Source organism: Balaenoptera physalus, assembly GCF_965194825.1.
Source record: "Balaenoptera physalus genome assembly, chromosome: 10".
In the NCBI taxonomy this organism is placed as follows: domain Eukaryota; kingdom Metazoa; phylum Chordata; class Mammalia; order Artiodactyla; family Balaenopteridae; genus Balaenoptera; species Balaenoptera physalus.
In genome coordinates, this window is record NC_138889.1 from 52,510,687 (window position 1) to 52,536,258 (window position 25,572).

Genomic DNA, 25,572 nt, shown 5'->3' on the forward strand with positions numbered 1-25,572 from the left:
GTGGCTAAGACTCCACATTCCCAATGCAGGGGGGCCGGGTGTGATCTCTGGTCAGGGAACTAGATCTCACATGCTGCAACTAAAAGCTCGCATGCTGCAACAAAGATCCTGCATGCCGCAACTAAGACCCAGTGCAGCCAAATAAATTTAGGAAAAAATAAATAAAAAATAAAAATTTAAAATAAAATGTGGTATATCCATACAAAAATATTATTTGGCAATACAAAGCACTAAAGTATGAAGTAATGATCCACGTTACAATGTGCATAAACCTTGAAGACATTGTGCTAAGTGAAAGAAGCCGGTCACAAAAGACCATAAATGGTATCATCCCATTCATATGAAATGCCCCAAATAGGCAAACCTATAGAGACAGACAGTAGATTAGCAGTTGCCTAATTGGGGGGTGGTTTGAGGGGCAGGGAGAAGAAAGTAGAGGTTAGGGGGATTGACTACTAATGGGTATGAGGTTTCTTTTGGGGGGTGATGGAAATGTTACAAATTTTATTGTAATAATGGTTGCACAAATCTGAATATACTAAAAACCATTAAATTGTACACCTTAAATGGGTAAATTGAATGGTATGTGAATTATATCTCAGTGAAGCTATTTAAAATAAAGCTGTCAGGAAATTCTGAAGGGATCATTGACTCTGAGCCTCACTGTGGGGTGATCCAGGTGGGCTGAGTGTTGGGAGCCCCTAATAGCATCTTTTAGGTTGCATTCACCAGGAAAGAGGCTTCTACCATCACCTGGAGAGTGAGGTTCTGCCTGACGATGTTCTGGGAGCTCTTACAAAAAAATTTTTTTTTAATTTAGACATGAATTAGAAGTTTTTCTCAGAGAATACAGTTTTGGTACAACTAGTTTTTCCTGCCACAATAACTGAAAATACTTTCCAGAGATCACGAGGAAGGGAATTGACATTTACTAAGCCTCTAGGCACTTCCCATTCTCTAGTGCAGTCTGTGGGATGACATTACGTTAATATTCTCATTTTTACAGAAGAGGAAACCGAGGTTCAGAGAGTAACACAGCTAGAAAGAGGTGAAGCTCTGATGTCTGAATCCAGTGCCCAAGCTCTGCTCACTTTACTACAGCTGCCTTTGCTTTGGTTAGCCTCCGTTCAAAAAGATCCTTCTCACCTTTCTTCTATGAAAGAGTGCCATTGAAACTCCATTCATATGAACCATGGCTCTCTGACAAATATCATGAGAAGTGAAATCAGGGTTATATGGCAGGAAAATACCCCTTTCCTCTTTGAGGGACAAAGATCATGTCTCACATTCTTTATATGTTCAACAACCCCTAGTACAAAAATTTGTACTAGTTCTGGTTCCCCAAAAAATATCAAAGTATTTTACTTTGTAGATGGTAGTTGTCTTTAAAATAATTCCCAAATCTGTGGTATTTTTTAAAGGAAAAATCATGGAAGAGTTGGCACACTTACCTCTGGCATCTGTTTTATCCGACTCACTGAGACCTATATCATCCTTGGCATCAGTGCTTCCCTCAACACCATGTCTTATGAAAAACTTAATATCATTTTCATCAATTTCACTCTCATCATCTATATCATATTTCTGTAGTCCTTCCAATAGCTTTACTGCTGCTAAATGGGCAAACCTGTAGAAAAGAATTAGTAATTACAAGATACACAATCCTTTTCAAATTGAAATAGCAGTTTGCATTTAATTTAGGGAATTACACTCTACATTATCCCACCAACTCACGCACCAGTGAAGAACGAAAACTGTATCTGAAGGTCAGTGACAATTTGATGCATATCCAGCAATGTGGGGAATTCAAACAGTTAGTGGAAACTAAGGACAAGCAGTCATATTAAAGACTGATCCCAGATTTTTTTTTTTGGCCACGCCGCGGGGCTTATGGGATCTTAGTTGCCTGACCAGGGATTGAACCCGGGCCCTCGGCAGTGAAAGCGAGGAGTCCTAACTACTGGACCACCTGGGAATTCCCAGATTCCATTTTTTAGTGGCAAAAATCCAACTGAAAGAAGTGACCCAATATCAAAAGAATACTTGGTGTGTCCCCAAACGGAGCTGCTCAACTGAGTAGAAAGCCCGGAACCACCCTACTTGATTTACCTATATTTACTACCTTTTCCTGATGGCCTAATTTAGATCATAGAATTAGTTCTGGTTCATTTTAGGGAAAACTATAGCTCTAGCCCCCTTAATCTTCATCCTTCCTCAACCCTCAAAGCACCCAGCATGGCTTTGAAATTTAATGGAAAAATAATGACTTTTATATCCACATTTCTTATTTTCTTTGATCCTTCCCACATCTCTATGAAGCTTCTAATAATATACCCTTGGTTTTCAAGTTGTTGTTGTGATTGTATGTAATCTGTATATTTTTCCCACAGTTTTGTTAATTAAAATGTTCAATGCTTTCTCTTAGGACATGGAGAATTACTCGCTAAACATAAAAACCTCAAATTTTATTTTGTTCACACACTTCCATAACCACGTGCACATGCACACATATATCTTTACCTTTCACCAGGTACTGCAAATCATTAACAATATAGTAATAAACACAGGAAGTTGTAAGGTTAATAGAATTCATTATCTCTATTACTAGATTGTCACTTCACAGCTATCATTTACTGAGTACTTGTTTTATGCCAGATTCAAGGTTATTTCTATAACACTACACTCACACTAGCACTTTGGTGCATGAATGACAAAGAAATGTGGGCCAGAAATTATGAATAGCTTCAGATACAGTACTAAATCACCCATGTGATACTGATACAAAGACAGACAAATAGATCAATGGATAAAATACAGACTACAGAAATAAGCCCACGCATACATGGACACCTGACTTGGACAAAGACACAAAGGCAATAGAAGAAAAAGGACAGCTTTTTCAACAAATGGTGCTAGAACAATTAGATATCCATATGCAAAAAAAAGAACTTGGATACATATACCTCATACCACATACAAAAATTAACTCAAAATGGATCACAGACCTTAATGTAAAACCTAAAACTGTACCTATAACAATGTCTAAAAGAAAACATAAAAGAAAATCTTTGTGACTTGGTGTAAATCAAAGATTTCTTAGATATGATACCAAAAGCATAACCCATAAAAGAGCAAATTGACAAAAAATTTTTGCTCTTCATTGTTAAGAGAATGAAAAAACAAACCACAACTGGGAGAAAATCTTCACAAAACAAAAATCTGAGAAAGAACTAGTATCCAGAATATAGAAAGAGCTCTAAAAACTCAACAATAAGAAAACCACCCAAGTTTTAAAAGTGGCTAAAAGATCTGAACAGTCACTTCACCAAAGGAAAACATACAAATGGCAAATATGTATACGAAAAGATGCCCCAAATCATTTTCCATTAGGAAAAAACAAAAAACACAATGAGACACCACTACACACCTACTGGAATTATGAAAATAAAAAAATCTGACAATATCAAATGCTGGCAAGATAAGAAGCAACAGAAACACTCATCCACTGCTGATGGAATGCAAATTGGTGTGGTCACTTTGGAAGGCACTGTGGCAGTTTCTTATAAAGATAAACACACCCTTAGCATCTGACTCAGCAATCCTACTAAGTATTACTCAAGTGAACTGAAAACTTATGTTCACACAAAAATCTGTATGTGAATGTTTATAGCAGCTTTATTCATAATCACCAAAAAGTAGATACAAACAAGATATCCTTCAACAGGTTAGGGGATAAGCAAACTATGGAATAGTATGGAATTCCACAGTCAATGGAATACTACTCAGCAATAAGAGATGAACCACTAATACACATGAATGATTTTCAAAATAATTATGCTGAGTGAAAAAAGCCAGATATATAAGAGTACATACTGTATGATTCCATTTATATAAAATTCTAGCAAATGCAAACTAATCTATAGCGACAGAAAGCAAATTAGTGTCTGCTTGGGGATGGGGCAGTGGAAAGCAGTAGGAGGGAGAGAGATTACAAAGGTGCACAAGGAGATTTTAGGAGCTGATGGATATGTTCACTATCTTGATTGTGGTGATGATTTCACAGGTATATACATATATCAGAATTCATCAGTTTGTGCTGTACAAATATGTGTACTTTACTATATGCCAATTATACCTTGATAAAGCTATTTTAAAAAATAAAAAATAGTGGGCCTGAGTTGATAATGATGCTACTATGTGGTAAAACAAAACCACATTCCATGGTTTCAAAGAGATCCCACAGACAAAATTTTAAGGAACATGAACTCACAAACAAAAATTGCATGGCAATTTAATGAATAATTGGGCCCTTGCATCCCATCAAGCCTCATGTGCAACTTTTAGCCCACACTCCTACTTTAGATTCAAGCAGTTCTGAACCACATGCGTTCCTCAGACACACAAGGTGTTATCTTACAACTCTTCCTCCTTCAACTGTCAGCATAAATGTTGCTTTCTCCAAAAAAAAGTTTTCCCAGACTTCTATATAAATTCTGTCCCCCACAGTTGCCTTCATAACTCTTACCATCATCTGTATTAACATTTCTCCCCCACAACTTTAGAATAGGAATACTTGGGCACTTTTTCTTCTGCGCTCTTACTGCACCTTATACATGACATGTAATACGACATACTGATTATAATCAATAAAAGTTATGTTTGCACATTTATCTCTCCATAAGACTGTAAGTTTCTTGAGGGCAAGGACTATTTTTTTTCATCTTGGTAATCTTAATGCTAACCACAGCACTTGGAGCATGGTAAGTATACAGGAAGTTAAATGAAAAAACAACCAAATGAACAAATGGATGAACTAAATATTCCGTGAGGGCCTGACCTGAATGAGTTGGAGGTGTTCAATAATAGGTGTTACATTTAATTCAAATATAAATATTAAAATTTGTTTCAAAATCCATGTAACTCCTTTTGATTACTCCTTTTTATCACACAGCATTTCTCAACGGGTACCAGCATTTGGGTGGGACAATTCTTTGTTGTACACTACTGTTCTGAGCACTGTAGAATGTCTGACATTCCTGGACCTGACCTCATGAAACATTAGTGATGGTCTCCATCACTGTGACAACCCCCTCCCCACATTTCCAAATGCACACCCCCCGAGAAGGGGGACTACTACCTTCCAGCTGAGAATCACTGCTTTAGAGAGAAGAGCTGATATGCTGTCAAATGTCAATTCAGCTTGAAAATTATCATTCCATCAGCATTTGACTGAGTCCTATAATCCAGAAGAAATCTTCAGAGATTTCTAAGTATAGGAGAGTAAATGCAAAACTTTAAAAACAAAAGAAAGAAGCAAAGCAGATAGGGATACCTCTTAGCCACATCACTGGGTTTCTCCCTTGCTTTGTTGGTAATCTTACTGTCTGCTCCCATTTTAATTAGCCACTGCAAACACTCTATGTGGCCTTGCCCAGCAGCTGTAAAAACAAAACAAAATGTACACACAAAAAAGTTATTGTTATTAGAACAATTTTCTAAAATTTTGGACAGTACCACTGCAGAGTACTTTTGTAAATACTAATCCTAACAATAACCAACAGAAGTAGGTTGGCCAGATGTTATTTTCTCTATTTCATTTATTCATTCATTAGACAAATATTTAATCAAGTATCTGCTGTACTCAGCCCCTATGCAGAGAGCTTTGCATACAGATATAGACATTGAAGCTCAAAGAGGCTATTTAACATCACACAGCCAGTAAGTAATGGATTTGAAACTATAATCTAGGTTTTTTTCTAATCCTTATCCAGTGCTCATCTACTGTATTCATAGCGCCTGACCAATCTTGTATCAGGCCAAATGTAAGTGCAATCTGTGTGAATGTGAAAGACTTTGAAAATCTTTTGCCATCTTGTATAAATAGCTTATTCCTCTGACCCTCATAACTCAAAATGTTCACGGCCTCTCACTGATTACCTAAACTGTTCACCACCTTTCCTTAAAACACATGCACTCAATATTAATTTTCACCTCCACAACTCTGCTTATTTGTCTTCTCACCTAGTGCCCATCACTCAATCATATGATCATCTAATTTCTCCCCTCCTTCTAGGTCCATCTCAAAATGCAGGGAAACTGTTGGGGGGAAACTCAGTCTAAAAAGATCTGAGTTTAGGTGCACTAAACAACAGACTGGAGGACAGGACAGAACTTAGCAAGTGGCTGGCATATACAGACACTCAATAAATGTCTATAGAGTTGATGAATAAATGAATGGAATAAATGAATGGAAAAAATGAATGAAATCTCAGCTTTGCTCTTACTAGCTGTGTAACCTCAGTCAAGAAACCTGAGGGGGCACTTCCCTGGTGGCGCAGTGGTTAAGAATCCGCCTGCCAATGCAAGGGACACGGGTCCAAGCCCTGGTCCGGGAAGATCCCACATGCCATGGAGCAACTAAGCCCATGTGCCACAATTACTGAGCCTGCACTCTAGAGCCCATAAGCCACAACTACTGAGCCCATGTGCCACAACTACTGAAGCCCGTGTGCTTAGAGCCCGTGCTCCGCAACAAGAGAAGCCACTGCAATGAGAAGCCCGCACACTGCAACAAAGAGTAGCCCCTGCTCGCCTCAACTAGAAAAAGCCAGCGCGCAGCAGCAAAGACCCAACACAGCCAAAAATAAATAATAAATTTTTTAAAAAATAAATAAATAAAAAATAAAAGCTAAATAACTCAACAGCAATTGTGTCAGAACTGAAGATGAAGCAGGAATCATAACTTACCTTTATGCATAAGAGTTGATCCATTATTATCACGTTCATTAATATTGATTACTCCATCTTCTATTAATTTCTTAAGCATTTCCAAATCACCCTTAAAGGCAGCCACATGACCTGGAAATGCTAAAGCTATGAATAAAAAATTCAGCATTTCAGGAAACAAAGGAATTCATTCCTTTTCCCTGCCTTAATCAGTCACACATTTCAGGTTTCAGTATTAACGCAAGTATGAGAATGTTATATTGGAATTAGTTCAGTTGATGCAATGACAAGTAATAAAAAGAGAATCATAAAATAAGATTATTATTAATTGTGTAGCCTTTCCATCCCTCAGGATCTCAAACATGCCAGGAATATATGGTACCAGAACTATTCTTGCCATCTTCCCTGTTTCTCTCAGGCCACCACAAAACACAAGGAGATGGTCATTTTCAACCCTTTGTATAAAGATATACTTGGTCTCAAGTCCTACATTTGCACAGACCACTCCCTCTCTGTTTACAAGTGAAGAAAGCAAAAGAAACTGAAAGGAGATAAAGTATATGTGTGTATCTATACATAAACATAGACATAGACAGGTGTGAATGCACCTGACCTAGTGCCTAGCACATAGTAAATACTTAATAAAATGTTTTTAATGATAACAACTATATACTGAACCCTTACTGAATGACAAGCATGGTAGTAAGCACTTGTAAGGATTGCCTCATTTAACCCTCTTAACGACCCTGAGGTAGCTATCCTCATTTTTATATATGGAAAGGAAACAACCTAGAATACCCAAGGAGTATTTTAAAAAGAACAAAGCTGGAGACTTACAATACCTGACTGTAAGTCTTACTATAAAGCTACAGTAATCAAAATTGTGTAGTACTGGGCTTCCCTGGTGGCGCAGTGGTTAAGAATCCGCCTGCCAATGCAGGGGACATGGGTTCGAGCCCTGGTCCGGGACGATCCCACACGCCGCGGAGCAACTAAGCCCATGCACCACAACTGCTGAGCCTGCACTCTAGAACCCGCAAGCCACAACTACTGAAGCCTGTGCACCTAGAGCCTGTGCTCCGCAACAAGAGAAGCCACTGCAATGAGAAGCCCGCGCACCGCAACGAAGAGTAGACCCCGCTCACCGCAACTAGAGAAAGCCCGCGCGCAGCAACGAAGACCCAATGCAGCCAAAAATAAAATAAATAAATTTATTAAAAAAAAAAAAGAGAGACACAAGAGAGCTTGCTTCCTCTCTTTCAAAAAAAAAAAACTGTGTAGTACTGGCAAATAAACAGACATACCAATAAGACAGAATGCATAAACAAAATATGCATCCATACAATGGAATACTATTCAGCAATAAAGAGTAACGAACTACTAATATACACAACACAAATGAATCTCAAAAGATTAGAGAAACCCATTAGAAGTCCATTTCCATTAGAAAACCCAAACTAATCTATAGTGACAGAAAACAAATCAGTGGCTGTGTGCCGCCAGGGTGAAAAGAGGGATGAACTGCAAGAGGGTATGAAAAAACATTTGAGATGAACTGCATACTTTAAATAAATACAGTTTATTTTATGTAAATCATACTTTAATAAAGTTGTTTTTAAATAAGGATATCATTTGTGAAAAAACAAGTCACAGTGTGAGAGAAAATATCTATATCAGATAAAATTAATAAATGATTGGTATCAGAACTATATAAAAGAGCTCAAATTATTTAGAAAAGGACAAAGAACACAATTCTACAGGCAATTCAATAGAAGAGAAAACGAGAATAGCCAATAACTTTACCAAACAATGTTCAGCGTCATTAGTAATCAAAAAAATGCAAATCAAAATACAAATTAGGGCTTCCCTGGTGGCGCAGCGGTTAAGAATCTGCCTGCCAATGCAAGGGACACGGGTTCGATCCCTGGTCCGGGAAGATCCCACATGCCGCGGAGCAACTAAGCCCGTGCGCCACAATTATTGAGCCTGAGCTCTAGAGCCCGCAAGCCACAACTACTGAGCCCACGTGCCACAACTACTGAAGCCTGCGCGCCTAGAGCCCGTGCTCCGCAACAAGAGAAGCCACGACAATGAGAAGCCTCCACTGGCCACAACTAGAGAAAGCCCGCGCTCAGCAATGAAGACCCAACACAGCCATAAATAAATAAATAAATAAATAAATAAATAAATTTATTAAAAAAAATACAAATTAAACCTCTTCATACCCAACTAAGTGGCAAAAATTTTTACATCTGACAATACTGATTATTGTTTCTCTAAATTCTCACCAAACATTGCTGATGAGAGTGTAAATTACTATAACCACTCTGATAAAGAATGCAGCATTTATAACTATTTATACTGAAAATGGGTATATCCCACCAAACAAAACCTAAAGTAGAGTTTCCCAGCTATTTACCAAGGCAGAGCTCTTAACTCTCAATCTTCAGAGAAGATAGGCAGTACCTCAGGAAGCCTCATCCAACAGTACCAGTGTGCCATACAAATATCATTTTCTATGTGGGCAAAGTGTGAAAAAGGTAGGGAAGCACTTCTCTAAAGAACATCCTGTGCATGTAAACAAGGACACATACAAGAATATCCGTTACCACCTTGATTGTAATTCTGAAAACTGTAAACAATCTAAATGTCAAATTGGAGAACGGATAAACAGTGTTTTTTATTAAATGCAATACCACAAACAATTTAAAAGAATAAACTAGAATACATCTATCTGTCTAATAAACCTCAAAAATCATAACATTTTGTGAAAAAAGAAAGAGAGAAGGATACATTACTGTTTTATGCCATTTTTATAAAGTTTTAAAAGAAGTTTCAAAGACTTCTAGTTGTCCACTAAAATCCCCTTCCTTCCGCAATAACAAGAGTTGCACCTGAGCTGAGGTCTCTCAGCTGGGTACTGAATTATCCAGGCTTTCTTGCAGCTGGGTGTGGCCATGTGACTAAACTCTTGCCAATAGAATGTTAGCAAAAGTGATGACTGCAAATTAGACCTTGAAAATCCTAGCTTATACTCGTTCTCTCCCCAGCTCCTGCTGGATTAGCAACAACTAGAGAGAGCTAGTTAGGAAGAAAACAGGTCCCTGAATGACTACATAGAACAGATGCACTCTCCAACCAGGGTTATCATATAAAAGAAATAAACTTCTATATAATTTAAGCTGCTGAATTTTAGGATTTCTTATTAGATATAACAGTTTAGTCACTTACTCTAAAAATACACAAAATGATACTGCATATTTTTGTAAGTACATACATACTAAATATAAAACCAGAGAATGGAATTATAAACCCAAAATAATGGTTACCTCTGAGGAAGGAGAAAAGGGAATGAATGGTATTAAGGAGAGAGAACCAGGAAGCTTCAAGTGTATCTTATCTATAATATTTTATTCTTAAATCTAGTGGTATAAAGAGTTCATTGAAGACCCTCAAGATGGCAGAGGAGTAAGACGTGGAGATCACCTTACTCCCCACAAATACATCAAAAATACATCTACATGTGGAACAACTCCTACAGAACACCTACTGACCGATGGCAGAAGACCTCAGACCTCCCAAAAGGCAAGAAACTCCCCACATACCTGGGTAGGGCAAAAGAAAAAAGAAGAAACAGAGACAAAAGAATAGGGACAGGACCAGCACCAGTGGGAGGGAGCTGTGAAGGAGGAAAGGTTTCCACACACTAGGAAGGCCCTTCGCGGGCAGAGACTGTGGGTGGCGGAAGGGGGGAGCTTCGGGGTCACGGAGGAGAGCACAGCAACAGGGGTGCGGAGGGCAAAGCAGAGAGACTCCTGCACAGAGGATCGGTGCCAACCAGCACTCATCAGCCCGAGAGGCTTGTCTGCTCACCCGCCAGGATGGGTGGGGGCTGGGAGCTGAGGCTCAGGCTTCGGAGGTCAGATCCCAGGAAGAGGACTGGGGTTGGCAGCGTTAACACGGCCTGAAGGAGGCTAGTGCACCACAGCTAGCCGGAAGGGAGTCCGGGAAAAAGTCTGGAGCTGCCGAAAGGCAAGAGAATTTTTCTTGCCTCTTTGTATCCTGGTACACAAGGAGAGGGGATTAACAGCGCCGCTTAAAGGAGCTCCAGAGACGGGCGCGAGCCACGGCTATCAGCGCGGACCCCAGAGATGGGCATGAGACGCTAAGGCTGCTGCTGCAGCCACCAAGAAGCCTGTGTGCGAGCACAGGTCACTCTCCACACCGCCCCTCCCGGGAGCCTGTGCAGCCCGCCATTGCCAGGGTTCTCTGATCCAGGGACAACTTCCCTGAGAGAACACACGGCGCGCCTCAGGCTGGAGCAAAGTCATGCCAGGCTCTGCTGCCGCAGGCTCGCCCCACACTCCGTACCCCTCCCTCCCCCGGCCTGAGTGAGCCAGAGCCCCCTAATCAGCGGCTCCTTTAACCCCCTCCTGTCTGGGTGGGGAACAGACGCCCTCAGGCGACCTACACAGAGGCAGGGCCAAATCCAAAGCTGAACCCCAGGAGCTGTATGAACAAAGAAGAGAAAGGGAAATCTCTCCCAGCAGCCTCAGGAGCAGTGGATTAAATCTCCACAATCAACTTGATGTACCCTGCATCTGTGGAATATCTGAATAAACAACGAATTATCCCAAAATTGAGGAGGTGGACTTTGGGAGCAACTGTAGACTTGGCGTTTGCTTTCTGCAACTAATTTCTTTCTGGTTTTATGTTTATCTTAGTTTAGTATTTAGAGCTTATTATTATTGGTAGATTTGTTTATTGATTTGGTTGCTCTCTTCTTTTTTTTAATATATATATATGTTATTTTTCCTTTTTCTCTCTTTGTGAGTTCGTATGTGTATGCTTCTTCATGTGATTTTGTCTGTATAGCTTTGCTTCTGCCATTTTTCCTAGGGTTCTGTCTATTTTTTGTTTTTTTTTTTTTGTATAGTTTTTAGCACTTCTTATCATTGGTGGATTTGTTTTTTGGTTTGGTTGCTCTCTTCTTTCTTACTTCCTTTCTTTTTTATTTATTTTTTATTATTAATAATATTTTATATTTTATTTTAATAAATTTTTTATTTATTTACTTATCTTTCTTTCTTTCTTTTTCTCCCTTTTCTTCTGAGCTGTGTGGCTGACAGGGTCTTGGTGCTCCGGCCGGGTGTCAGGCCTGAGCCTCTGAGGTGGGAGAGCCGAGTTCAGGACACTGGTCCACCAGAGACCTCCCGGCCCCAAGTAATATCAAACAGCAAAAGCTCTCCCAGAGATCTCCATCTCAATGCTAAGACTCAGCTCCACTCAACAACCAGCAAGCTACAGTGGTGGACACCCTATGCCAAACAACTAGCAAGACAGGAACACAACCCCACCGATTAGCAGAGAGGCTGCCTAAAATCATAATAAGGTCACAGACACCCCAAAACACACCACCGGAAGCGGTCCTGCCCACTAGAAAGACAAGATCCAGTCCCACCCATCAGAACACAGGCACTAGTCCCCTCAACCAGGAAGCCTACACAACCCACTGAACCAACCTCACCCACTGGGGGCAGACACCATAAACAACAGGAACTACGAACCTGCAGCCTGTGAAAAGGAGACCCCAAAAACAGTAAGTTAAACAAAATGAGAAGACAGAGAAATATGCAGCAGATGAAGGAGCAAGGTAAAAACCCACCAGACCAAACAAATGAAGAGGAAATAGGCAGTCTACCTGAAAAAGAATTCAGAGTAATGATAGTAAAGATGATTCAAAATCTTGGAAATAGAATGGAGAAAATACAAGAAACATTTAACAAGGACCTAGAAGAACTAAAGAGCAAACAAACAATGATGAACAACACAATTAATGAAATTAAAAATTCTCTAGAAGGAATCAATAGCAGAATAACTGAGGCAGAAGAACGGGTAAGTGACCTGGAAGATAAAATAATGGAAATAACTACCGCAGAGCAGAATAAAGAAGAAAGAATGAAAAGAATTGAGGACAGTCTCAGAGACCTCTGGGACAACATTAAACGCATCAACATTCGAATTATAGGCGTCCCAGAAGAAGAAGAGAAAAAGAAAGGGAGTGAGAAAATATTTGAGGAGATTATAGTTGAAAACTTCCCTAATATGGGAAAGGAAATAGTCAATGAAGTCCAGGAAGCACAGAGAGTCCCATACAGGATAAATCCAAGGAGAAACACGCCAAGACACATATCGCCAAGACACATATTAATCAAACTATCAAAAATTAAATACAAAGAAAAAATATTAAAAGCAGCAAGGGAAAAGCAACAAATAACATATAAGGGAAACCCCAGAAAGTTAACAGCTGATCTTTCAGCAGAAACTCTGCAAGCCAGAAGGGAGTGACAGGACATAGTTGAAGTGATGAAAGGGAAAAATATCCAGCAAGGATCTCATTCAGATTCGACGGAGAAATTAAAACCTTTACAGACAAGCAAAAGCTAAGAGAATTCAGCACCACCAAACCAGCTTTACAACAAATGCTACAGGAACTTCTCTAGGCAGGAAACACAAGAGAAGGAAAAGACTTACAATAACAAACCCCAAACAATTAAGAAAATGGTAACAGGAACATACATATTGATAACTACCATAAATGTAAATGGATTATATGCTCCAACCTAAAGACATAGACTGGCTGAATGGATACAAAAACAAGACCCATATATATGGTGTCTACAAGAGACCCACTTCAGACCTAGGGACACATACAGACTGAAAGTGAGGGGATGGAAAAAGATATTCTATGCAAATGGAAATCAAAAGAAACCTGGAGTAGCAACTCTCATATCAGACAAAATAGACTTTAAAATAAAGACTATTAAAAGAGACAAAGAAGGACACTACATAATGATCAAGGGATCAATCCAAGAAGAAGATATAACAACTGTAAATATTTATGCACCCAACATAGGAGCACCTCAATACATAAGGCAAATGCTAAAAGCCATAAAAGGGGAAACTGACAGTAACACAATCATAATAGGGGACTTTAACACCCCACTTTCACCAATGGACAGATCATCCAAAATGAAAATAAATAAGGAAACACAAGCTTTAAATGATACATTAAACAAGATGGACTTAATTGATATTTATAGGACATTCCATCCAAAAATAACAGAATACACTTTCTTCTCAAGTGCTGATGCACACTGTCCAGGAATGATCATATCTTGGGTCACAAATCAAGCCTTGCTAAATTTAAGAAAATTGAAATTGTAACAAGTATCTTTTCCGACCACAATGCTACGAGACTAGATATCAATTACAGGAAAAAATCTGTAAAAAATATAAACACCTGGAGGCTAAACAATACACTACTTAAAAACCAAGAGATCAGTGAAGAAATGAAAGAGGAAATCAAAAAATACTTAGAAACAAATGACAATGAAAACACGAAGACCCAAAACCTATGGGATGTAGCAAAAGCAGTTTAAGAGGGAAGTTTATGCAATACAATCCTACCTCAAGAAACAAGAAACATCTCAAACAAACAACCTAACCTTACACCTAAAGCAATTAGAGAAAGAAGAACAAAAAAACCCCAAAGTTAGCAGAAGGAAAGAAATCATAAAGATCAGATCAGAAATAAACGAAAAAGAAATGAAGGAAACAACAGAAAAGATCAATAAAACTAAAAGCTGGTTCTTTGAGAAGATAAAGAAAATTGATAAACCATTAGCCAGACTCATCAAGAAAAAAAGGGAGAAGACTCAAATTAGAAATGAAAAAGGAGAAATAACTGACACTGCAGAAATACAAAGAATCATGAGAGATTACTACAACCAACTATATGCCAATAAAATGGACAACCTGGAAGAAATGGACAAATTCTTAGAAAAGCACAACCTTCCGAGACTGAACCAGGAAGAAATAGAAAATATAAACAGACCAATCACAAGCACTAAAATCGAAACTGTGATAAAAAATCTTCCAACAAACAAAAGCCCAGGACCAGATGGTGTCACAGGAGAATTCTATCAAACATTTAGAGAATAGCTACCACCTATCCTTCTCAAACTCTTCCAAAATATACCACAGGGAGGAACACTCCCAAACTCATTCAATGAGACCACCATCACCCTGATACCAAAACCAGAAAAAGATGTCACAAAGAAAGAAAACTACAGGCCAATATCACTGATGAACATAGATGCAAAAATCCTCAACAAAATACTAGCCAACAGAATCCAACAGCACATTAAAAGGATCATACATCATGATCAAGTGGGGTTTATCCCAGGAATGCAAGGATTCTTCAATATACGCAAATCAATCAATGTGATACACCATACTAACAAATTGAAGGATAGAAACCATATCATAGTCTCAATAGATGCAGAAAAAGCTTTCAACAAAATTCAACACCCATTTATGATAAAAACTCTCCAGAAAGTAGGCATAAAGGGAACCTACCTCAACATAATAAAGGCCATATATGACTAATCCACAGCCGACATCATTCTCAATGGTGAAAAACTGAAACCACTACCTCTAAGATCAGGAACAAGACAAGGTTGCCCACTCTCACCACTATTATTCAACATAGTTTTGGAAGTTTTAGCCACAGCAATCAGAGAAGAAAAAGAAATACAAGGAATCCAAATCGGAAAAGAAGTAAAACTGTCACTGTTTGCAGATGACACGATACTATACGTAGAGAATCCTAAAGATGCTACCAGAAAACTACTAGAGCTAATCAATGAATTTGGTAAAGTAGCAGGATACAAAATTAAAGCACAGAAATCTCTTGCATTCCTATACACTAACGACAAAAAATCTGAAAGAGAAATTAAGGAAACACTCCCATTTACCACTACAACAAAAAGAATAAAATACCTAGGAATAAACCTACCTAAGGAGATAAAAGACGTGTATGCAGAAAACTATAAGACAATGATGAAAAAAAAATTAAAGATGATACAAACAGATGGAGAGATATACCATGTTTTTGGATTGGAAGAATCAACACTGTCAAATGACTAAACTACCCAAAGCAATCTACAGATTCAATGCAATTCCTATCAAACTACCAATGGCATTTTTCACAGAACTAGAACAAAAAATTTCACAATTTGTATGGAAACACAAAAGACCCCGAATAGCCAAAGCAATCTTCAGAAAGAAAAATGGAGCTGAAGGAATCAGGCTCCCGGCCTTCAGACTATAATACAAAGCTCCAGTAATCAAGACAGCATGGTACTGGCACAAAAAGAAAAGTATATATCAGTGGAACAGGATAGAAAGCCCAGAGATAAACCCACGCATATATGGTCACCTTATCATTGATAAAGGAGGCAAGAATATACAATGGAGAAAAGACAGCCTCTTCAATAAGTGGTGCTGGGAAAACTCCGACAGCTACATGCAAAAGAATGAAATTAGAACACTCCCTAACACCATACACAAAAATAAACTCAAAATGGATTAAAGACCTAAATATAGGCCAGATACTATAAAACTCTTAGTGGAAAACATAGGCAGAATACTCTATGATGTAAATCACAGCAAGATCCTTTTTGACCCACCTCCTAGAGAAATGGAAATAAAAACGAAACTAAACAAATGAGACCTAATGAAACGTAAAAGCTTTTTCACAGCAAAGGAAACCATAAACAAGACAAAAGACAACCCTCAAAATGGGAGAAAATATTTGCAAATGAAGCAACTGACAAAAGATTAATCTCCAAAATTTACAAGCAGCTCATGCAGCTCAATGTCAAAAAAACAAACAACCCAATCCAAAAATGGGCAGAAGACCTAAATAGACATTTCTCTAAAGAAGATACACAAATTGCCAACGAACACATGAAAGGATGCTCAACATCACTAGTCATCAGAGAAATGCAAACCAAAACTACAGTGAGGTATCACCTCACACCAGTCAGAACGGGCATCATCAAAAAATCTACAAACAATAAATGCTGGAGAGGGTGTGGAGAAAAGGGAACCCTCTTGCACTGTTGGTAGGAATGTAAATTGGTACAGCCACTATGGAGAACAGTATGGAGGTTCCTTAAAAAACTAAAAATAGAACTACCATATGACCCAGTAATCCCACTACTGGGCATATTCCCTGAGAAAACCATAATTCAAAAAGAGTCATGTAGGGCTTCCCTGGTCGCGCAGTGGTTGAGAATCTGCCTGCCAATGCAGGGGACACGGGTTCGAGCCGTGGTCTGGGAAGATCCCACAGGCTGCAGAGCAACTAGGCCCATGAACCGCAACTACTGAGCCTGTGCATCTGGAGCTTGTGCTCCGCAACAAGCAAGGCCGCGATAGTGAGAGGCCCGCGCACCGCGATGAAGAATGGCCCCCGCTTGCCACAACTAGAGAAAGCCCTCGCACAGAAACGAAGACCCAACACAGCCAAAAATAAAATAAATATTTAAAAAAAAGAAAAAAAAGAGTCATGTACCACAATGTTCATTGCAGCTCTATTTACAATAGACAGGACATGGAAGCAACCTAAGTGTCCATCGACAGATGAATGGATAAAGAAGATGTGGCACATGTATACAACAGAATATTACTCAGCCATAAAAAGAAATGAAATTGAGTTATTTGTAGTAAGGTGGATGGACCTAGAGACTGTCATACAGAGTGAAGTAAGTCAGAAAGAGAAAAACAAATACCATATGCTAACACATATATATGGAATCTAAAAAAAAAAAAAAAATGGTTCTGAAGAATCTAGGGGCAGGAAAGGAATAAAGACACAGACATAGAGAATGGCCTTGAGGACACAGGGAGGGGTAAGGGTAAGCTGGGACGAAGTGAGAGAGTGGCATGGCCATATATACACTGCCAAATGTAAAACAGATAGCTAGTGGGAATCAGCCCCATAGCACAGGGAGATCAGTGCTTTGTGTCCACCTAGAGGGGTGGGATGGGGAGGGTGGGAGGGAGATGCAAAAGGGAGGGGATATGGGGATATATGTATATGTATAACTGATTCAATTTGTTATAATGCAGAAACTAACACACCATTGTAAAGCAATTATACTCCAATAAAGATGTTAAAAAAAGTGTTCATTATATTACATTAATCTCTCTATATTTCTGCTTAAAATATTTCATATAAAGAACAGAATCTGGATGAATGTGTAGACAATGGTACATAACATATTTTAATACAACATTTGTCTTATAACTCCTTTCTTTTCCTTCTCCATTTATTCTACTTATTAAATGCTAAAACACTTCAGGTTTATTACTTACTTTCTTGATCTTTTGGATCATTTCCTTCATACTCAGCCCCCTGGATAAACTGTAAAATGTTCTGCTTAAAGAACCTCTGGGCTAGGTCCAATACATTTTCTCCATTATCATTGAAGGCTTTCAAAGCTTGGGAGGCACTGCTCATTCTACTGAGTAGGAATTTAAAACAGTGAAGGTGGCCTTCCATGGCTGCTAAGTGAACTATAGGTGAGAGAAAAAATAATAATTTAATTTTAAATTGACAATAAAATATCTTGAAAAAAGAAACAACACATTAACTCTAATCCTCCTAGGGAGACAACTATCCCTATCCTATATAACAGGGATGTACTCTGGATGCAAGAATAACAGACCATTTTTCCAGCTTACATGTCCTTACTCAGTCAGCCTTCTAGTCAAGCCACAGCAGTAGATTAAATGGTTGAATAGCTACACCTACTGTGAATGTAGAGAGGCCAAGTGAGGGTCACCAAAGAGCAGGTCTCAGAAAATTTTCTTGGAAAGTGAAATCCCAACTGTGCAGCTTATAATTATATGAAAAAAAAAATGCCTTCTATGTAATACAGGTGCTAGATAGATAAATTTATCTTAATATTTTGGAAAAAAGTGGAAGAAATAAACCAAAATAGTCACTATGCAAATAGGGGTAATGTTATTTTTATCACTATGTATTTTATCACTTTTTCATAAACATTATTTTTTTTATAAACAAGAAGACTAGATCAAAACTGCAGACTAAGCACACACACTATCTCACCATTTCTTCTCTTAAATTCTTGAAAATAATAGGAAAGATATTTTTTAAAGCCATAAAGGACAAGAAAAACAGACAAGAACACCACGAACAGACAAGAAATGTTAAGGAATCCCTGAAAGAAAATATCAATATAATCAATCAGATTGAGGGACAGCCATAACCCAAAAGCTGCAAAAAACAGGAACGGTTCTGGGGTATTACAAGCTTAGAGGCAATGACTACAAAGAACAAGAGAGCCTTTACACCTCTTGAGAAGTGACTATTTGGGAAAGACTCCAATTTGTATACAAATCTTGGCTCTGGAAAAGTAGGGCAGTGCCCAAGTGACCAGTAAAACTCAGGAGAATCAATTAAGTAACAATGTCCACAAGGTAAGTAGTTGGCACATGCCACTGTACACTTTCTCAGCTGAACCTTCCACTAAAAAACTCCCCCTGAAAGTTCAGACTCCTCTAACTGCTTACTCATCATATACATGAAATGTGTCATAGGCGTTTCGAACTTAGCAGGTCAAAAACTGAACTCCTTACCCTTTTTGCATACATATTCCTTACACAGCTTTCCCCATCTCAGTTAATGGAAATGCTCTCCTTTCCATGAAGGTCAGGCCAAAACCCCTGGAGCCATCCTTGACTCCCATTTGTCACTCCCCACATCTAATCAATCAGCAAATCTTACTGGCTCTATCTGTAAAAGATACACAGACCCCAATTACTTCTCACTATCTAGTCCAACCAAACAGTAACCTAAATTATTGCAACAAGCTCCTAACCGCTCACGCCCACACCCTCACTACAATCTAGTATTAGAAACACAATAGCCAAAATGATGGTTTTAAACATAGATCATGTCACTCCCACGCTCAAAATCCTTCAATGGCTCTTGTTACCTCTCTGACCTCATCATCTATTACCCCCTCACTTCTGTTCCAACCACACTGACTTGCTGTTACTCAAATAACCCAAGGCACAACCCTGCCTCAGGAGCTTTACACATTGCTGTTACATCTTCCTAAAATGTTCTTCCCCCAGGACATCAAGACTTGCTCCCTCAACTCCAAGTCTTCACCCAACTGTCACCTCTTCAGTGAAGGCTTCCCTGACTACCCTATTTCAAACTTCATCCCCTGTAACACTCTATTCCCCTTTGCTATTTAATCCAAACACATATCCCTATTTCATATAATATATATTCTGTTCATTCATTTTTATTATTGTCTGGCTCCCCCCTCACCACACACAAAGGCAGAGACTTTTGTCTGTTTTATTTGCAGTGATATCCCCAGCACCTAGGGACTGACACACAGATGCTTAATAAATTTTGAATTAATAGTTTTTAAGACAGAGGTCTGAATATAAGCAGTCTAGTCCTGAGGCCACATTCTTAACCTCTACCTTATACTATTAAAAAATATACTACACATGGTTATAAAATAATTATACATGTTTAAGGAAATAAAAGTTGAATTTTTTTTCAATGAGCAGGCAACAAGAGACTAACAAAGTGATCAGGCAAATTCAATAAAGAACTAAATAAAAGTGAAATTCCCCCCTACCTTGTATTACAGAAAAGTCAATTCCAGGTGGAAATGTGAAAGTAAAATATAAAATTCCTAGAAGATAATATAAAAGAGTGTCTTCATGAAATGAAGACTTTCTGAATCCTGTTAAAGTAAGTCTTTCCTTACTTTTTTTTAACAGGATTCAGAAAGTACTAACCATAAAGGAAGAGCTTATTAAACTGGACTACAGTAAAATGAAAACTTCTATTCATCAAAAGATATCTTAAAAGAATGAAAAGGCAAGACAATAGAATGGAAAAGATACTTAAATGGAAAAGATAGTTGCAACACATGTAAGTGACAAAGAGCTTGTAGCTAGAATATATAAAGAACCCCTACAATTCAATTAGAAAAAAAGAGGAACAACTCAATAAAAAAAAAAATGCAGAAGCTTCAAACTGGTATTTCACAGAAGAAAATAACTAAACAGCCATTAATCATATGAAATGATGTTCTACATCTCTAGTCATCAGGGAAAATTCAAATTAAAACCACAATGAGATATTACTATACACTCAAAAGAATGACTAAAACTAAAAAAACTGAGTGTCAAGTGCTGATGAGAAGGTGGAGTAACTGAAAGCCTTAAACACTGCTTGTGGATGTATAAATTGATAACAACCACTTTGGAAAGTCAAAAGAAGCCACACACAAAAGGACACCAGTGTATTATTTTATTCCATGGAGTTCAGAAAAAAAACAATACTAATTTTTATGTTGGAAGTCAAGGTAGTGATTAACTTTGGAAGTTGGCAGTAACTAGAAAGAGGACACGAAGGAGACTACCGTTTCTTGATTTAGCTGATGGTCACAGAGAAGTGTTCACTTGTGAAAATTTAGTGAGCTGTGCATTTGAATTGGGCGTTTTTCTGTATGTATGTTATACGTCAAATATAAAAATTTTTTTTAAAAGACTGAGAGTAAAATAGTTGCTTCCAGATACACAAAAATTGAGAGAGTTCATACCAACAAACCTTCACTAAATGAACACTAAAGGATGTCCTTCGGAAAGAAGCAAAATGATCCAAGATAGCAGTGTCAAGGGATGGAAGATGAGGGCAGGGAGGAAGGTCAGAGCCAAATTATGAAGGCCCAGCATGCCAAGCTAAGGAATCAGAGATCCACTGGGATCTAGGGAGTTTTTAATAATCAAAGTGATTATTTGTTTGCTACCTAAGATTCCTTTAAGACATAGTTCAAGTATTGTTTCAGTAACCAATCTCACTGTGGTCTAACTCTCTTCTGAACTTCTACAGCACCTCTTAGAAGAAGACAGGGTACTTAGAGTATAGGTCTCAACTGGCTAGTTGACCACAGGCTAGACAACTGCAATTAGCAAATTAACTCAAATACACTAGTGTCCACTATCTGTACTATTACTTTTTTAAGTAGTCTGTGGGGAAGAGACATATGAAGTTAAAAAACAATAACACTAGACAGTAGATGAGGGAAACAGCTGGTGGGAAGAGTAAATCCAAGTTTAATTTTGGATATTTCTCTTTTGCTGATATGGTTCCAGAAAAAAAAATCAGTCACATGATGGGTACATAACACAGACATAATATAAGATAAAAAATGTTCATGTCTACATATTTACTACTTCAGTTTTGTTAGGAAATATTAGAATGACGACAGTTCAAATTTCTTAAACATGATCAAACATTGTTAAAGTTTACATTAATAGAAAAACAAAATATTAGCTTTTGTGAATACCTGGAAGGTTTCCATTGTAGTCCACATCTTCTATGCTACATCCCCATTTAATGAGAAGTTGCAAACAGCCAAGCCGCCCATGAAAAGCTGCATAATGCACAGGTTTCCACTCTCTCTTATCAGTCACGCTGGGATCCTAGAGGTAACATTCACAAGGACTCAGTTTTTTTACGTTTTGCAGGCGAAACACTAAGTCTAGCAGCTTAATTCTGCAAATGAGAATTGGAGGCTGTTCTTAAAACTATAAGGCAAACACTAAATATCATAGAAATATTTACTGCAACCACTGATTTGAACATATGAGCTAATAATATACAAACGAAATTATAAAGTCTTTCAAAAAAGAACTAGCCACATAAAAGTCGTTTCTAAAAAGGAACTTAACTAGTCATTTTACTGGTCACAAGTTCCTGACCAATAAAATGAAAGAGATGGATTCAAATGATCAAATCTTATCCTTGGGAGAATAACCAAAGAGTTAATGAAAAAATATTTAACTCTTATAAGAAGTTATTTTTTACAACCCCTGGGTAATATTAAAAATAAATATCACAATAAATGAAATTTCTGGAGATATAAATCACTTTCTAAATTAGTGTATGAAATAACAGTTACAAAAGAAACAGGTAAACACACAGCAATTCAGAAAGATTTATAATCCCTGGTTAAGATGTGTCTGGAAGCTTCAGAATCTTCCCTGTTAAACTCTGAACTGACATGAAGAATCCATAGCCTCTGAAATATTTTGTGCCACTAAGCTGTTTTTTTTGTTGTTGTTGATGATTTATCTAAATTATTGCTCCCATGTTTAAAGATAGAAAAGCTAAAGAGAGAGATCAAATTACTTCCTCAAAGTCACATACGGGATTTACGAAGTCAGGAAGAGATAACCAGACTACCACATGTCAGTCCATATGATATGGACTGTATGGACTATATAGTCCATATCATTATACATTCTCACTTATTAGCAGGAATCCCTCACCACTCCACTTCGCAGCATTATTTGTAAAGTGAAAGAATGTCCGTGTGTTGTAGCAAGGTGTAAAGGAGTGCATCCACGATCATCCTGAGCTGCCAGATTGGCTCCATTAATTATAAGAGCCTGAAAGTAGAGAAATAAGAATGAGTTCATATGAATATAGATGTTAAATCATAAATGCAGATGCAGATTATTTAAAGGCAAGGAATTTGTTAACCTATAGCTAAGCTATTATGTAAGTTCTTACATGTGTGCTACACACAAAGTGCGAGAAATTCTTAGCTACTCCTAAGAAAATGCTTGAGATCCTTTTTAACATTGCCTAGGAGACATGTATACCTGATTTCACATTCTGATTTGAGCATGTACATACAATTTATAAAACAAACTTTTCATGAGCACAGATTAACAACCACTAACTTAAATAATTTAATGCTAAGCTAATAAAATTGAAATTTAAAATTCCTCTATTTCAAAAGCAGAATCTTTTATTAACTGGGTTTTGAATACAATAAAAGGATTTCATTATTAAAGTAACCAGTCCTAAGCTCCAAGTCAAACTTCTCATGGCATCTGAGGAGATTCCATCTGAATTTACAATTGGCCCAGTTTCTGTATATGGGTTGTATCATATACACAACACACCCCTTTATATAATATACAGAGTAATTGGTTTAAAAAATTATTAGCAAATATTTTTCAGTGTTATCTCCCTCAGACTTTTTTTCCTTTTTAACCAGCCTATATTTACCAGCATCTCAGCAAAAGTTTACTTAGTCATAATTCCTACCAAGAGTTTTAGGAAGAACAGTATCCATGATTTTGCCTGACTCCCACTAACAAACTAGTCAATAATCATCACAAACCATATACTGAGTGCTTAGTATGTCACTACAAAGAATATGAAGATATATCCACTTAGGGGATTAGGACACATGTAGAGACAAAGACAATCAACTATACAAAGCAGCCCTTGGTAAGTAACAACTACACAGTATAGTACCCCAAAACATCACAAAAGCTCTAAGAATGAAGAGATCACTTTGGGGAACAGAAGGACAATCAAGGGAGAGGGAGTGGGTTAAACTAATGCTTAGAGGAAGGAAAGCATCAAGTAAAGCTTCATTTGACCCTGATATCCCCTTAAGTTACTATTGTATTTGCTCCTTCCTTTCACTGCCTACTTTTCAAATACCTCAATGCCTCAACTTCAAATCCACCTGCAAATTGGGTGCTGTCCCTATCACTGCATAGAAATATAGCCAACCTCCCCCCATAGAGAGTTCTCTAGTTCAATGGCATTTCCTTAAGTGCTATTCCCCTTAGTTTTATTCTGTAAGTGATACTCTGCCTGACTTCAACTTCTTCCTTCACTTGCACAGCGCTAATGGGTCCTGGCTCTCTATCTCTCTTTCTCCTCTGAATTCCTTACTCATTTTGCTGCTTCCTCCCATCCCTACTAGTAACATTCTTCAACATTCAATCCTCAGTACTCTGTACTCTTCTCTAAGTTTTATTACTCCTGAAATCTTTGTCACCAGTGTCCTTTTCAACTGCCCTGTCCTTCTGCACCCGAATGACCTATCGGCACCTTAAACTCAACATGGGCCAAAGTTGAACTCAACATCTTTCCTCCCAAACCTCCCCTGCCTTTCAGATGTCCCTATCTATAGTGCCATAATTATCTGTCGTTCTGACTCAAAACCTTACAGTCTCACTACACTTTGCCAATGCCTGCTATGCAAGATGTTTTAAATAATTTTCTTTGTTTCCCACTGCCACCAACTAATCTCACCCTCTATGGTTAGTGATAATACCAAAAGTCTCTGATTATCTTGCTTCCAAACTCTCTCTTCATCCTACATAATCCTGGATACATCTTGCTAGAATAATTTCCTGAAATACTGTTTTCATTACCACGTTCCCCTGTTAATGTCCATGTGCATGTGTGTGTATGTGTATGTGTGTACATACATATATATATACACACATACACATGTGCATAGTATACATATAAAATTCTCTTTCCTATACAAATGAATCTTTATTCCTAAGACATTTTACAAATCTGGCTTTATTTAAACTTAGTTCAGAACAAATCATCTACACTCAGTCAAACTCATATAATGGTATATTCCTTGAACTCACCTCATTTTTCCAATTCAAAATTTCACATAGAATTATAGCATAGAGGTTAATGGGACAAAGTCTAGGTTCAAACCCTGGCTTTGTCACTAACTTAAGCAACGAACTTAACTCTCTGAAGCTGTTTCCTAACCTACATGAAGGGAAACTCATGAGATTATTGTATTAAATGAAGTGATGCATGGGAGACGGTGATTGACACATAAAAAGTGTTCAATAAATAAAAATCATTATTTTTATTTGCTCCTGACACCATCCCTACCTACAATGCTTCTTCACTACTTATCTTTTAAAAATCAACCCATTCTTTTAGAATTAGCTGAAATTTCATTTCCTCCATTTATGATCCCCCTACCTTCTCTTAAGTTCTACAGTTCTTCTCATCTATACTTTTCATGAGAACCTTACTCAGAGACTGTGATTTGTACTGTTTTGTAACTCACTGAGTAAAGCTACTGTCAT

General features: G+C 37.9%; 1 protein-coding gene across 8 annotated transcripts in view; it reads right to left on the reverse strand.

The window, feature by feature from the left end:
- ANKRD42 (ankyrin repeat domain 42) overlaps positions 1 to 25,572 on the reverse strand; it is a 119,331-nt gene that overhangs the window by 79,782 nt on the left and 13,977 nt on the right. For all 8 annotated transcript variants that reach the window (XR_014250192.1, XR_014250193.1, XM_082410143.1 and 5 more), the window contains exons 4-9: positions 22,969 to 23,088; positions 21,984 to 22,119; positions 17,953 to 18,153; positions 6,748 to 6,873; positions 5,333 to 5,438; positions 1,452 to 1,627 (exon numbers count right to left, since the gene is read on the reverse strand). Coding sequence is in view for 6 of the 8 variants with exons in the window: in XM_082410143.1 (XP_082266269.1) it covers positions 1,452 to 1,627; positions 5,333 to 5,438; positions 6,748 to 6,873; positions 17,953 to 18,153; positions 21,984 to 22,119; positions 22,969 to 23,088 (865 nt within the window). In the remaining 2 variants the exon portion in view is untranslated. The remainder of the gene's footprint in view (positions 1 to 1,451; positions 1,628 to 5,332; positions 5,439 to 6,747; positions 6,874 to 17,952; positions 18,154 to 21,983; positions 22,120 to 22,968; positions 23,089 to 25,572) is intronic.